A 13,795-nucleotide genomic window follows, 5' to 3' on the forward strand; every position below is an offset into this window, starting at 1 on the left:
TCTCTCTCTCCATCATAACTTCTCGTTTGTGTGTGGATTCATTCGTCCAAAAACGCTCGAATTAGACACATAATTTCTCTCCTTAAAGGGCGACATCTCTCGCAAGCCGTCGCGGCAGCAGGCGGAAGTGGCCAATCCGCCGTCAACCTGGTCGGCGGCGTTTGTTGCAGCTGAAGGTTCGCGGAATAACTCAGACACACCTCTGTCACGACAGCAATTGGCGGAAAGATGGCACATTTCGGTGCTTTTTCCCCGTTTTGCCGAGGCGCTGGAAATAGAACACCTTTTGCCTTTGCCTCTCTTTGCAGCCTGACTGCTATTGGGTGGAAGTTCTCTTGAATCAAGTGAATCTGGATGGAGGTACGGAAATTACCTTCAAAGCGGCATTGGTACAGACACACACACACAGGATGGCATAAAATTGCTACCGGAATGGCGCTTTAATGAAGTGTTAGCGAACCAGTGTGTCAGTGGAGAATGTCAATTAGGGAGAGAGATAGTTGACATTAGAAGCAGCGTACTAACGTGATCTACTTTACGCTTGCGATTGGTCGATTCGATTCTAGGGGTTTGAACCCTTTTGCGTCTTTTTACTGAAATATGGACTAATTTTAGAACTCTTACTCATGCTCTCACACCACTCCAAGAATGCAATAAAACCTCCCGTTTAAGCAACCAGTGCATCAGGTGTACCATAAATTGATGATAACGCCTCTCCTCTAAAGTGCCTCCTCTTAATTTATCCGCTTCCTCGCTAATCCTGCACACCGAAACGCTTTGGCTGCTCTCCATCGCTTCACAACTGCATACTCCAGGGAATCGATCCACGTGTGGGACGTTTTACACTCTCTCTCTCTTGCCCCTGCAAACTCTTCAACAGTTGTCCGATTGCACCATGGGAGGGGAGCACAAGTACATCGATTAGCGCCGGATTAGCTGCGCGAGGGATGCATATCATAAAACGGAAGAAAACGGTGGCCTTTACCTTCACCTTCAGACACGCCTCTTTCACTGCCAAGTGTAGCTCATTCTCCCATTCCAGTACACAGTGGCAAGTTCATAAACATAAGAATGTTTGAGCCCCGTTTTCCGGACAGTACGAGCAATCAAAACAAAACGCCCGTGCGCTAGCGCAAACACACACGCACACATTTGCACTTTCTAATGCTCGAATGTGTTGCAACGCTCGGTAAACAATGTTGGGCGAGATCGAGATCGTGCTTCCGTGGCGCCAGTTTGCCAACCTGGGTGAGTGGGTGGGCTGGTTGGTCGTAAAGCGTTATAAAATAGATCTTATTGGCAGGTACTTGAACAATGTTCAGGAGGTGTGTTCTTCTAACTGGACGTTTGTTTCGAAGTTTGTGTTGGAGGAACAACCTTGGGCATCTTTGCTTCAAGGAAGTTATCAGACTTAGTGTCTGATCTTCTCCAACATGTTTTCGTAGGAAAAGAAGAACCTAAAGATGTCTCTTCCCTATCATCTGCATATCCGGCTCAACCGCTGACGACCTTCCTCCTTCCCCAAGCAACGGTTTCGCCGTTTCGCAAACGATCATATGAATGAAGCAACGAACCTCTCTCTCTTCCTCCACCTGAATGCCAAAGTGTCTTGAAATATTTGCATTCGCGTGGCTCACCACTTCGACCAACATCCATGCGCAGCGCGCGCTCGCGCTCGCTCGCGATCTATGCGCAAAACCCACTTGATCCAGAACCTCCACACACCAGCCCTTTCCTATCGCTAGGCCACACTAGGAAAACACGATGGCACGTTTCTTCAATACACCCGAGAGTGGCAGCACACAAATGGCACACAGCCTGCTGGAGCAGCTCCCTCGGAGGGGGCGCTCGTGGTGGCATTTGTGGACGCTTGTGAGCTTGCGAGCACTTCAAACTTCTTGCGCCACGGAAACACACAAGCGCGCGCGCAGCAAAAAACACGCGCGCACGTTCTCGCCAAAGCGCATCGCAAGCGTTTGTGTGTACGTCCCCACTAAATCTGCCGGTTCGGTTATAGTTTTTAAAAATAGCCCACCACACTCGTACGCACCAAAGGAAACTATACCCACACACACACCTAGGGACGTTCGTGTAGCTTAAAAAACTGACCGAGGCCTATTAAATAATGCCTTTCACACACATCCTGGCACATCACGCACGAACGCATGCACTTGAAAACTGAGAGCTGAAGAGCGCCACATGTTGCGAATGTTGCCAAAAAAGAAGAAAGAGACACTGGCCCCTGTACCGAGAGCCCCAAAATTTCATCTACACGACATTATGCAAAATGACGTAAAGAGAGTGCAATTGTCTTGTTTTGTTTGTGTGGGGTAATGACACAGCTAATGAGGTGCCGACCCCGCGGAGACATTTGCTGCTGGAAGCGCATTTCATAAAGCGTGGGCAAGGGTGTTGATTGAAACCGGCCACGGTGGTGGACAGTAGGCAGGTGCGTGCCGCCGCTGGACGTTAGGTAACGTCGGGTACGTGTACGTGCTGCAGTTAAAGGGAATGATTCATCGTCCCTTGTCTGTTAACTGACCTAGCACACGGGGTTTTTTTCTACCCTTCTCGAGGATATTAATGGTGTTTTGGAGGAAGGGTTATGCATAGTTAAAGGCGACAACTTCCTTTAGCTGTACGTGACTTAATGCTGGGTGTGGTACTAATTAGACAATTTCACAAGGAAATTCACACAAAAAAAGCTGCCACTGTCTTTGTCCTAGTCCAGTATAAGTAATTTGAATGAGCTTACAGGTAATTGTGGCTTGCTCTTGGTTTGCCATCGTCAGCTGATTCACATTGCCTTAAATAGAATAGTTGACGCGTTAGACGGATCTGACCATTGACCCGACACACTCGCATACGATTGTCTCCCAGCAGTCTAAAAGCATAACAACTCAGGAAAAACACGGAACGGGTTGTCACAGCCACAGTTCACTAACCCTTCTGCCGAGCATAATAGCGACCAAAGCATTCTATTGGACGAATGCTTGCTGCGTACTTTAAAAATACTACAGTCGCTCTTATCTGTACACGTTCGATCACACACACTGTTCCTCGGGACTAGGAACCCACGATTCCGCCATTCGCCAAAACACTCTTCATAAATCACAAGACGCGCGACAGCGTAACGCAAAGCATCTACTGAGAAGAATGTAGCGCGAAAACTCACTAAACCCTCTGTTCCGTCGCGTTTGCGTCATTCTTTCGGGCACTAATGATACCTAACGTAACGGACAGATGACACTTCCGGATCATCGGTCGGCCAAGGCAGGTGTCGTCCATCCTGGTTTGGTGAAAGCTCACACTTTTTCGTTTATTTCCGGCCACTTTTCAAATTGTCACTGCTGGGGACCATTTCCAATGCTAAAGGGAGGGCTTATGATATGAATTTGCGTTTCAGGAGCGCCTGAATCCAAACACAGCTTCGAAGAATGATATCAACAACTCCAAATCCAAAACATATAAGCTGTCCAAAATGTAAAAAAAAACTTATGCAATGTTTATACTGCTTTAAGCATGATCCTATCCAATCTCCATTTACCACTGATCGAACACAACCTGTGGCACACTACCGGGAAGCAAGGAGAAAAAGCATCCTCCCAAATCTCATCAAATTTCCACCAGCTAGTTTATCTAATCCATTCGGTAAGATGTCGAAGGCACTTCGGGGAAGGTTCCGTTGGCTCGATTCGCACTAAATCGATCCTCACCCACCGACCGGGATTGGCCCTTTTGCCGTTTGCCGAGAACTTGTCGAAACATCGCGGCAGTTTGGTAAGCGTTGGTGGGAAAAAAAACTTACTGCCGATGCGGTTTCCAACGCGGTGTTATGCCCGTGGTGTTAACATGTTCCGGAATTCAATCGCCAGTGGCTTGTGAACTAGGCTAACCATGCTCGCGCGGTAACCACTTCAGGGAAGTTGTTTGTCACCCGTAACACCTGTCTGATCGTTTGCCCTGTGTTGTGGCAAGTTCAAAGAATCGGTCATTGCACTGCACAGTGATCGGATGAAGAAATGGTTCGATCGTTCTATTGCCTGTACTTGTAAATTGTCTTGAAGAATCAATCTAAAGTTATGTTACGATAGTTTCAAATATTCCCTTTATACAGAAGATCTAATTTGTCCACTTCAGTTAAAATTGACCTTAAAACCAACTCACCGTGCGTACTTGTTTACTAACTTTATTCTTTTTCTATCTCTCACCTCGTATCATTTCAGGTAAGCGTCTTAATTTGCATTTTTATTGGAGCTCATCCAATTCCGTATTCGGTAAGTCACCCTTTCCACCCAGAAGCACAAATTACGCATTTTTTCCCCTTGTTATTACTGGATCAAACTGACGCAGAGCTCTTCTCCAATGTCCACTCCAATTCCGGGTAGCATTAAGGGTACAGAGGTCCTCAGTCCTTCATATCTTCCCTTGTCTCTTTCTTCCAGTATAGGGATCAGATTGCAAAAATTAAAAACAAAACACCAGCAACGCAATACATTCCCCAATATGAACGCTTTATATGAATCAGAGCGCGCCTGACCAAACGCGCCAAACGGTCTAACCGTGCACCGCCATGAGTCATATCTGCGTATGATGAAGTCGTCAGTTTTAAATGCTATTTCTGTTGTTTTTTGCTTCCACCAAACTGGAGCCCAATGGCTCTGATGCCAGAATTCCCCCCAACACACACACATACACACACACGAAACCGCATTCAGAAGCTCGCCGGGGTGGCTTCGAATGTGTTGTCACATTCCGCGGAGGTTCGCGGTGTGCGCGCGCGACATCGCCCTGTGCGGCTGGGAGCGAATCTGGGTCAGACATGCTCAAAATTCACGCATGATTTATGTTCCTATCGCGCTACTCGCGCGCGCTGTATGTGCTGGAATAATGGATGGAATGAAATTATTCAACAGGCTACCGGGAAGGGGTGGGCCTCCTGCTTGCGATTTAGACCCGCAAAAACAACGACAACAGCAACCATTCGGTTTTGGGGGATTGCATCTTCGGCGTCTTTGCTCGCGGTTGTAAGCGTGCACAAGTAGTGACGCAAGCTTGTTAAGACTTGCTTGCGGATCATTCCGGATTCTTGACACGCGATCACACGGCGTACCAGCTCGTCGCCCTGCTACAAACTGCATTGCCCACCACAATGTGGTAGTAGACAAGCAACGGGAGACATTTCTCACTTGGCGGGGGAAACAATTCAATGGACTTCCAGGAACTTTGGCGAGCGAGACGGAAAAGCAACAAACCACGTAGGTGGTATGCCAGCGAATTGATTTGTGACGAGCGGAAATCTTCTCATGTGGAGAGGGTACAAGTACTGTCTAAACGACTTCCGTGAGGCTATTTACGCGGACAAGCGGCTTTAGCGATCACATTGAACTGTGTGTGTGCTGTGTGCCAAACGATGCCTCAAACGACACCTACCAAACGATTGTATCGTTCTGCAGTCATGTTTTTCTAGAAGCTAAACACTTTTAACACACATTAATTGTACCCGATAAAACAGGTTCTGGGCAAAATGCCTCAATTAGTCAAAAGCGTCACTTTACATTCCCCCTCTTGTCTGGGTGCATGTAATTAACAAGCAAGAAACAATTTCCCCCATATCGAAACCACAAAACAGCTCAATTCCAAATTACCGGCGGGGGAGGTGGGTGGGTGGGTGGATGGTCGCAGGCACATTGCGACCTTGAGCAGCCTAGCACCAGTGTGCTGCCATTACTTATTTTGTCTGCAAACTTTCCCTTCCATCAACATCAACACAGTTTTGTGACGCGTGCAGACATTTTCCCCTCAGACGAGGAACATTTTCTCGGCCGAAGCCGTTTAGAGCAGCCCACATGAGCCGGCGGCCGGACGATGCGCCCCGTAGATAATTGTGTTTTATTCACCAAACTCGATCGGCGCTTGGGAAGTTTTTCTTTTTTTTTTTTGGGGGGGAGGGCCGGAGTGATGTTGCGAAAGCATAATTTTACCTTCTAGTGGGGGTGACCCCCTGCTGGTTGTTCCCGCCCCCCGAGCGGGGCTAAAAGTTTACCATCCTCCCCCCCCAAAATGGAACCTTTTGCGCAACCGATGGTCAACTTTTTTCGTACAGCGTGTCCTTTTTCCCCCGTGGGGGGTGATGGTTTGGAAAGGGCAAACGGTAAGGAAATCTGTTGGTATCGGATGTCCGAAAGCTCTCCCCCAGAAAAGGTTGCCAGTTTGAACTGTGTGTGTGTGTGTGTGTGTGTGTGTGTGTGGTTGTGCATAAAACATCGGAAAATTCCATGACGTCCGTCAGCATCCACGATATGCTTTCATAATGATGGACTGCGCAAACCATTGCTGCTGCTTATGGGCAAGAAATTGAGGCATCTCCCTAGAACTTCTGGCTGATTTCGGGTGAAACCGAGCGGCTTTGGGCAGGACGACGGAGCCTTAAGAGCGGATTTCGAATTGATTGATTAAGAAATTTAAAGCTGCTGCAAACGAGCCTGAACACAGGCCGAGAGGGCTGGAACAAGTTTTTGCTGGTTCACACTGTTAACAGCTGCATGAGCGTCTCGAGCAATTCCGAGATGTTGGCCACGCTATTTCTAAATTTAAAACCAATAAATGACCCTGCCAAACACATTCATGTCTTACGGTTAATTTCCCACTCCCCCGTTGGAGTTGACTGAACAGACGATGACACTAACTTCGTTACAAAAAAACGCTTACAGTGACTCTTTTTTGCTAGCGCATAGTTTCCCACACCCACAAAGCAGTTCCCACCCTTTGACGGGGTTAGGGTCGTCAAGCGGGTTGCGAGAGCTGCCACAGAAATGATTTCTTCAGTTACCGTACCTAACCGGAATCGACTTCAAAGCTAGAACCGAAATTAGATCTTTCGATTGCTTCCAAATTTTCGACTTAAATTAAGCCCATTTTTAGATAAAAGCTCTCCACTACCCGTCCGAGCAAAGTAGGCGCGTGGACAAAAAAAAGCTCTCTAAATAATTAGCCCCTAGTACACGCGAGTGCAACGGGGCCCTAGAGCATCATCATTAATTTATCACTCAAATGACCAGTTTGGCTTTTGTGTGTATGAGCGACGATGAGCCTACCACACCGCCAACAGATCCTTTTCCTTTTCGTTTCTCTGCTGCTATTTTCCTTCTCTACGTCTCCGCCTTCTTATTTCACTTTCCGACTCCTGTTTGGTCGCATTCTCGCATTCTCGCTTTCTGCATTCCACCACGCATTGGCTTGCCTCTCCCTTGCGTGAAGCCATTTCGCTTCTCGCTCGCCCATTCTTGCGCACTTAGTTTTCCCTTCTACTCGTCCCATCCTTTGCGTGCGCACACATCGACGACAGCGACGATCGATGCATTCGGTCCCCGTCGGTCCCTTCCCACATTTCCTTCCCTTCCCTCGCTCGCACTCACTCAGCTGACGACGACGACGGTGACGGCGACGGGGCGCAGCGTCTGGTTCAGAATCATATGGTGTGTGCGAGCGTCTAGTCACCGCCACTGCCACCGTCCACGCTTCCCAAAACCCACACCCCTAAAACGGGCTTTCCCGACAACCTGCCTCCTTCCTCCCCTCAGCGCTCACCGACGGGACCCATCGGTTTCCGTTTCCGTTTTGTGCTGGCCTTCTTGCCCTTTCCACCGACGCGCGTGAGCGATTCGTTCGGTCGCTCGCTGCTGCTGCTGCTGCTGCATTGAAAAGCGCGTGAAAAGGGGGTTGGTTTAGCTGTAGAAGCGTACGTGGAAACGGGGTTTTTGTCGCCGAAGGGCGGTGAATGATGTTTTCGCTTTTCATTGGGCACTCAGGGCACTCATTCGAGCAACAAGCGCGTACACGGTAGGGACTATGGGATTCAGCTTTGATAGGCGATGGTTAAATATGAATGGAGTGAGTTGTTTGCTTCTACTGTTACGATATTAGAATAATTCTTAGGTAAACTATCAATCACTGAATTGTTTAAAGCTACAAGAATTTGAAAAATTTTACGTGAACTCACGTGAGTGCATATATAAGTACTTCATCTGGGAAGCTCTTGGTAATGATTTTGTTCGTGGAATATCCTTAGCAACCACTGACAGCTTTAAGGAGAGTTCTGAACAGCTCTAGTTAAGGGCGCTTAGTGAAGTCTTTCTCCTTTTTTTGACTAATTTTATCACTCAAATGAGTAATCATTTTCTTAAATCTCAAAATCTCAAATGTATAAACCGTTTTAATCCATCATTGATGTTGATCATGAAATTATGTTATTAAGGTCATTCTAATTATTTTACGAAAACATCAATTTTCAAGTATATGTACCAATTACAAACTTACTCAAAACTCTGTTTAAAAATCACTCAAAACAAACACGCTAACCTACTGTTCAACCTGGCCGCCTCTCCCAAACTTTGTCATCTTTGTGGCCTACAACGTTCGTGCTTTCGGCCGAGCGACCCTGCCCGGGTGGTGGTTCTTCAACACACACACCACTACACACAGGCCCCGCACACGCATATTGGCATTGCACAATCTTCGTCTGGTGCGTGATTGCACTTCCCCTTCCCACCCCAAAGCGCAACCACAGCCAACAGAAACGGCAGCACGGGGCTTCTGCTTCGCTGCTTCGGGGCTGGGCTCAACTGCCACTGGGGTGGGGAAGACGGCTTCGGGAAAAACCAACCCCCTGAGCGCACCAAAAGGGGAAAAAAGAAGTGCATTTTCGAGCAATTTCGCTTTCGCCGCCACTCACGAGAGCGAGAGTGTGGTGCGCATCTAGCGTTTGATGTTGGTGTAGGTTCTCCAAACGAGCGCTACAGATCTCACCGGATCTCACCGTGGTGGTAGTGGTGGTGGTAGCTCCGTTGCGTTCGTGCTGAGCTCGGGCTCGGCTTAGGGGTTGGTTTTGGGCGAAAAGGGTGCGCAAAGCGGTGCAGCAAAGCGGGAGCTGGCGGAAGGTCGGTACCGTCGGACCAGGCCCACCAGGCACCAGCACTCAGAGATCGCTTGAATACGCGCTTGAAAAAGAACTTGAGTTGGCGAAATTATTCAAGTGATCCGTCGGGTCCCGAAGCCGAAGCAAACCCGAAGCCGAAGCAAAACCCGAACGGGGGTCTGCACGAACCTTCGTTTAATTAGCCCCCTCCCCCTTTTTTGCCAGGATTTCTTTCCGAAATGATACAGTGCGAACCATTATATCAACATTATTCGATTTATTGAATATTTTACTTACATAAATACAAAAAACACAACATATGCACAATAACCACTGCACTTAATTTTAAATTAACTCACATGATTTAAGAAACACTTTTTTACACTCGCACAAAGAACAATTAAAATCCGCACGGAACTTTCTGCTCCTCGCTGTCGCGCCTAGTTTTCTCGCTGCACTGTACGGGCCACCATCTCGAACACTACGACAAAGCGACAGGTTTTTGTTGTCTCCGTTCGTCGTGAAACACACATGAAATGGAAGAAAAATGATATTAATTAGAAGGGGGGATGTTGGTTGATAATTTTAATCACTTTTACTTACCTCAAATTAAACAAAACTCTATTTTTCACGGGGTTTATCCGCTGACTACCAAGCGCTGAAACACCACACAAGCACCAACCTCACTGGACTGAAAGTAAAGCCTACTGCGTGAATGTGTGTATGCGCTTCTGCCAAGCCAACCGCGCCGTACTGCGTGTGTAGCCAAGTGCGTGTGTGTGTATATTTGCACCACTGGACACAGAACACAAATCTCACCGCAAAGCAGAGCGTGTGTCGCCAAGTGTATGCATGTGTGTATTTGCACCACTGAATTCTGAACGTCCGCCGCACCGCACCACACAGCGTGTATCGCCAAGTGCGTGGCTGTGTGTTGTATCACCGTGGTGTGGCCAAATGTGTGCATGTGTGTACTTGCTCCACTGAAAGCCGGTATCGCACCAGATTTCGGGTGTCGCCTTGTGCGTGTGTGTGTTATTGTCACAGCACACTCGTTCGTCATTTTTTTTTCGTTTTTTCGCTTGAGCCACTCGATTTCGTTCTTCGCTGATTTTGGCAGCGCACGAAGGGGGTTCGGTTTCAACTTCCAACAACAACAACCACACGAGGAGGCTCGGGGACACTCATCAGGGGAAAATCGCTCAAATTAGAGCGAGAGACAGATAGAAAAAGTGAAAGGTCAATATAAAATCTTCGGCTTTTGACTGTTGGGGGCCAGGCCGCTACGGATTTTTCGGCTCGCTGTCGGAACCCACGTTCATTTCAATTCAAGAACGGGTCGCGTGAGTACGCGTTTTGTTTTATCGTTCCCGTCGACGTCCGCCGTCGTCGTCGTCGCGTTCGCTGTTACCGCGTAGCCGTTGCGTCGAGCGCAACGAGACGTTTTTGCAGAAACGGTGCCCGCTGCTGCACTTGCTTCACAGGCCAAACACACACAGCACATACGCAGAGCTAGATCGTCGTTAAAGTGGTCGACAACCGCGTGTTAAAAAGTGAAATTGTTCAGTGCTGGAAAACACAAAACCCAAGAAGGTGTGTCCTCTTTCCCGTGAGCTTCAAAGTGCAGTGCAAAAAAACACAAACACAAGCGCGTGTGTGCCACCGTACGAAGGAAACGTTCTCCCCGGTGAGCCAAGTGCCGTAGTAGAGAAGAAAAAAAACTAACCTAAACCGAGGAAAATCTACAAACACAAACACAGTTCCGGGAGAGGAAAGTCGTTTTTTGCATTACATTCTCGGTTTCTCGGCGTTCTGGCACTCTGGCCCCGGCTACGACTTGCGCGCACACACCGGTGAACAATTCGCTCCGTGTCGTGGTGCGTGCCGTGCCGCTGCCGTAATTTTGCGGGTGGAAAACGCCGGCACCCGAGTTTCCCCAAAAATTGCCCCGGCATCCCGGTCCGCTCCGGCGCCAGCTGTTTCATCGCTCGTGCGGCTCCGTGTTGTGGTGTGTAGAGAGTGAGAGTGAAAAGCAGTTTTCCCTGTTCTGATCCAAGTTTCCCAGAAAAAAAAACACCACCACCACCCTTGTAGCAAACCGGTAAAGACCTTCGGAAGCTGATGATGATGATGTTGATGATGATGGTGAACAGGAAAAACATCAATCGAATCGAAGCAGTGTGATTCTGTGTGAAAGAGTAAACAGTGCCCCGGTGCCCCATCATTCTTGTTTCCATCCTACCACACATGGCATGAAACAAACTCAATCTACCTCACCCGAAGTAATACATACACTCACCAACCTCAAAAATAGTGCAAAATAAAAAAAGTGTATAGTGCAAATTGTATTAGCGAAAGTGAAAATGATCAAGTAACGTATATAACGCTCCAGATGAGAGAAAACATTTAGCCAAGCTTATGTTAAAGCTTGTTCGTTAAGAGCCTCGGCCGGTGTGTGTGTGTAACAGTGTGTTTATGTCTCTGACGACCTGTTGTTACTAGGAAATATTGTGTGTCTGAGGAGCGCATTTATTGCACACACCTTCACGCTTGTTGGTAGCGAAGTAACGTAAAACAAAACATGTGCGAACGTAGTGACGACCTTCTCCACGTACAGCAAGACGTCCCAGCCAACCAGACAAGAGGCGAGAAGATGGAGCCCGGCAGTGAGTGTGATCGTCTCGGTGGGATCTCCAACTGAAGCTGAGTCTGTTAAACAATCGCATCATACACCGATGACACAGTAGTGCAGGGAGCAGTAGTGTGTGTATTTGAGTAAAGCCGCTTCGTGTAGAATGAATTGAACAGTTTGTGAAGCAGATCGTTTCGTGCGCCCGTGTGTGTGTGAGTGAAGTTGTTCTCGCGGGTTTTAAGTTTCCGTTTTCGATCAGTTTTGTCGCAGGTTTAATTTCCGTTTTACCGTGTTTGAATGTACTGCGCGTGTTAGTGTTTGCGATAGCTTGAATTGTTTTGGAATTGTTATACGGAAGGTTCTTCCCACATGAGAGTGAGCGTGTGTGTGTGTGTGAGTAGCAAAATGGTGAACAGTTGTTAGGTGGCTTTTGAAGAGCGTTTAGAACTCGTTGGTAGTGCAAATGTTTAGTAAAGATCGTACGTTCCGTTGCTTCCGTCGTTCAGTGTGTCACAGTAGTGTGCCGCAGCGGACTTAGAGAGTGAGCTCCACTAGCCAATTTAGAAGAATTCCAACCCATACACACAGACAGACAGCAAAACGGCCCAAACAATGATGATGTTACAGCATCTACCGCCGTCCCATGCGTTCGTCGGCAGTTCGGCCGGCTCGACGACCAGTGCCACCGCGTCACCGTCCCCTCCGGCTCCGGCAGACACACCGACTCCGCCTCCACCTTCGGGAGTCGCCCCGCCGTCTCCCGTCACCGATCCAGAGCAGCCCGACACCAGGCCGGAGCATCAATCGCGCATCATCATCCGCCATCATCAAGCGCGCCCGGGGACGCCCCGTTCGCTGACACCTCCAGCACAGGACGCCCGGGATGATCACCCGACGGTGGTCACATCGCCCCGCCATGCGAGAGCTTCTCCCGCCGACTACTCGCGCCACCATCTGGTGGAGTCGCGAAGCAGATCCCGCTCGCGATCCAGGTCTCGGTCCGCTTCACCCCGCCCGGAGACGAACGATCGGTCCAAGACACCGACACCACCCGCACCGACGGTGGTGCAACCGGTGGAACGTGTCAACGTCATCCGGTACATCAAGGAGGAGCGTCCCAGCTCCATCATACGGCGTCCGTCGCAACAGTACGACTCGATGGATGAAACGCACCGTCCAGAAGTGCATCGCCGTCGGCACTACAGTGCCGAGACAGGGAACGAGGCGGACGACGATGAAGAGGACGAACCACGTCCCCGTGACTACTACGCAGCTGCCACCGCCACCACAAGACGTACCAGCCCGTACAGGCCGTACGCGATGCAGCCCTCCGCCGTCGCACCGTCGTACGCGCACCAGCGGCTCTACCACAAGTCGGCCCGATCCGGCCGAGATTCGGCCAGCTCACCACGACGCATGCTCACCGACCACCAGGACCAGGATTCCGACTACAGCGAGCGGAGCCATGGAAGTGTGGTCGTGCGTGCAGGCGAACAACCGCACAGCGATGACGTGGTCCGACGAGCGACTTCCGACGACGATACGGAGCGGCTAAGGTTGGCCCGCTCGGACCGGTACACCGTCCTGCCGAAGGCGGAAACGAGATACGAGGAGGACGCGGAAGGTGACGCCGAGGAGGAGGAGGACGAGGACGACGATGAGGAGCTGGAAGAGGAGCTGGAGGAGGAAGATCTGGATGCGCCGCTCGATCTGTCCATGAAGATCAAGCGCCGTCCGAGGAGTGGCTCCGTGACGGAGGATTCGGACGACTCCGCTGCCGAACATCACAGCCGCGGTGCCGAGAGCGCGGCCTACAAGAAGAGTCTAATGAAGCGATATCGTAAGTGTCTGCACACATTTAAATTCGCGCGTAGTGGTTGGCTTTAAATGCAGGGGCTTTTAAATTTGCAACGTTTGCTACTGGAGAGCGATTGTTCTGCGTCTTGGTATTAAAGCAAGGAACTCTCGGAGCAAACCAGAAAAAGGGGTTACACCATGTTCTTTCTAGCATTTCGTCTTTCTAACGGCTCCGGCGGCGGTGGGAATTAGGTCATCCCGACGACACAGAGCGAGCGACTGTAGAAGAACAGAAGGTTATTCCTATAGGTGATCGATCCCTTTTGGAATTTGCAACACTGGGAAAGCTAAAGTTCTTTCGTCCGTTTTTTTTTCTCTGTTTCTCTTTTGAAGCCTCCCCAAGAACCATTCCTACCTTGGCCGTTTTGTTTCTTTCGTTGCACAGCGAA

The 13,795-nt window shown here is 49.3% G+C and overlaps 1 protein-coding gene across 2 annotated transcripts in view; it reads left to right on the forward strand.

Annotated features, from left to right (window-relative positions):
- LOC3290353 (ecdysone-induced protein 74EF) overlaps positions 1 to 13,795 on the forward strand; it is a 212,501-nt gene that overhangs the window by 149,833 nt on the left and 48,873 nt on the right. Inside the window, exon 1 of one of the 2 annotated variants that reach the window (XM_061648486.1) lies at positions 10,210 to 13,389. The exons of the other annotated variant lie outside the window; for it this stretch is intronic. Coding sequence (XP_061504470.1) covers positions 12,162 to 13,389 — 1,228 coding nt within the window. The 5' untranslated portion in view covers positions 10,210 to 12,161. Of the gene's footprint in view, positions 1 to 10,209; positions 13,390 to 13,795 lie in introns of those variants that run through there. 2 annotated transcript variants of the gene reach the window in all.

The sequence above is a fragment of the Anopheles gambiae genome, chromosome 2, assembly GCF_943734735.2.
Source record: "Anopheles gambiae chromosome 2, idAnoGambNW_F1_1, whole genome shotgun sequence".
Taxonomy (NCBI): Eukaryota; Metazoa; Arthropoda; class Insecta; order Diptera; family Culicidae; genus Anopheles; species Anopheles gambiae.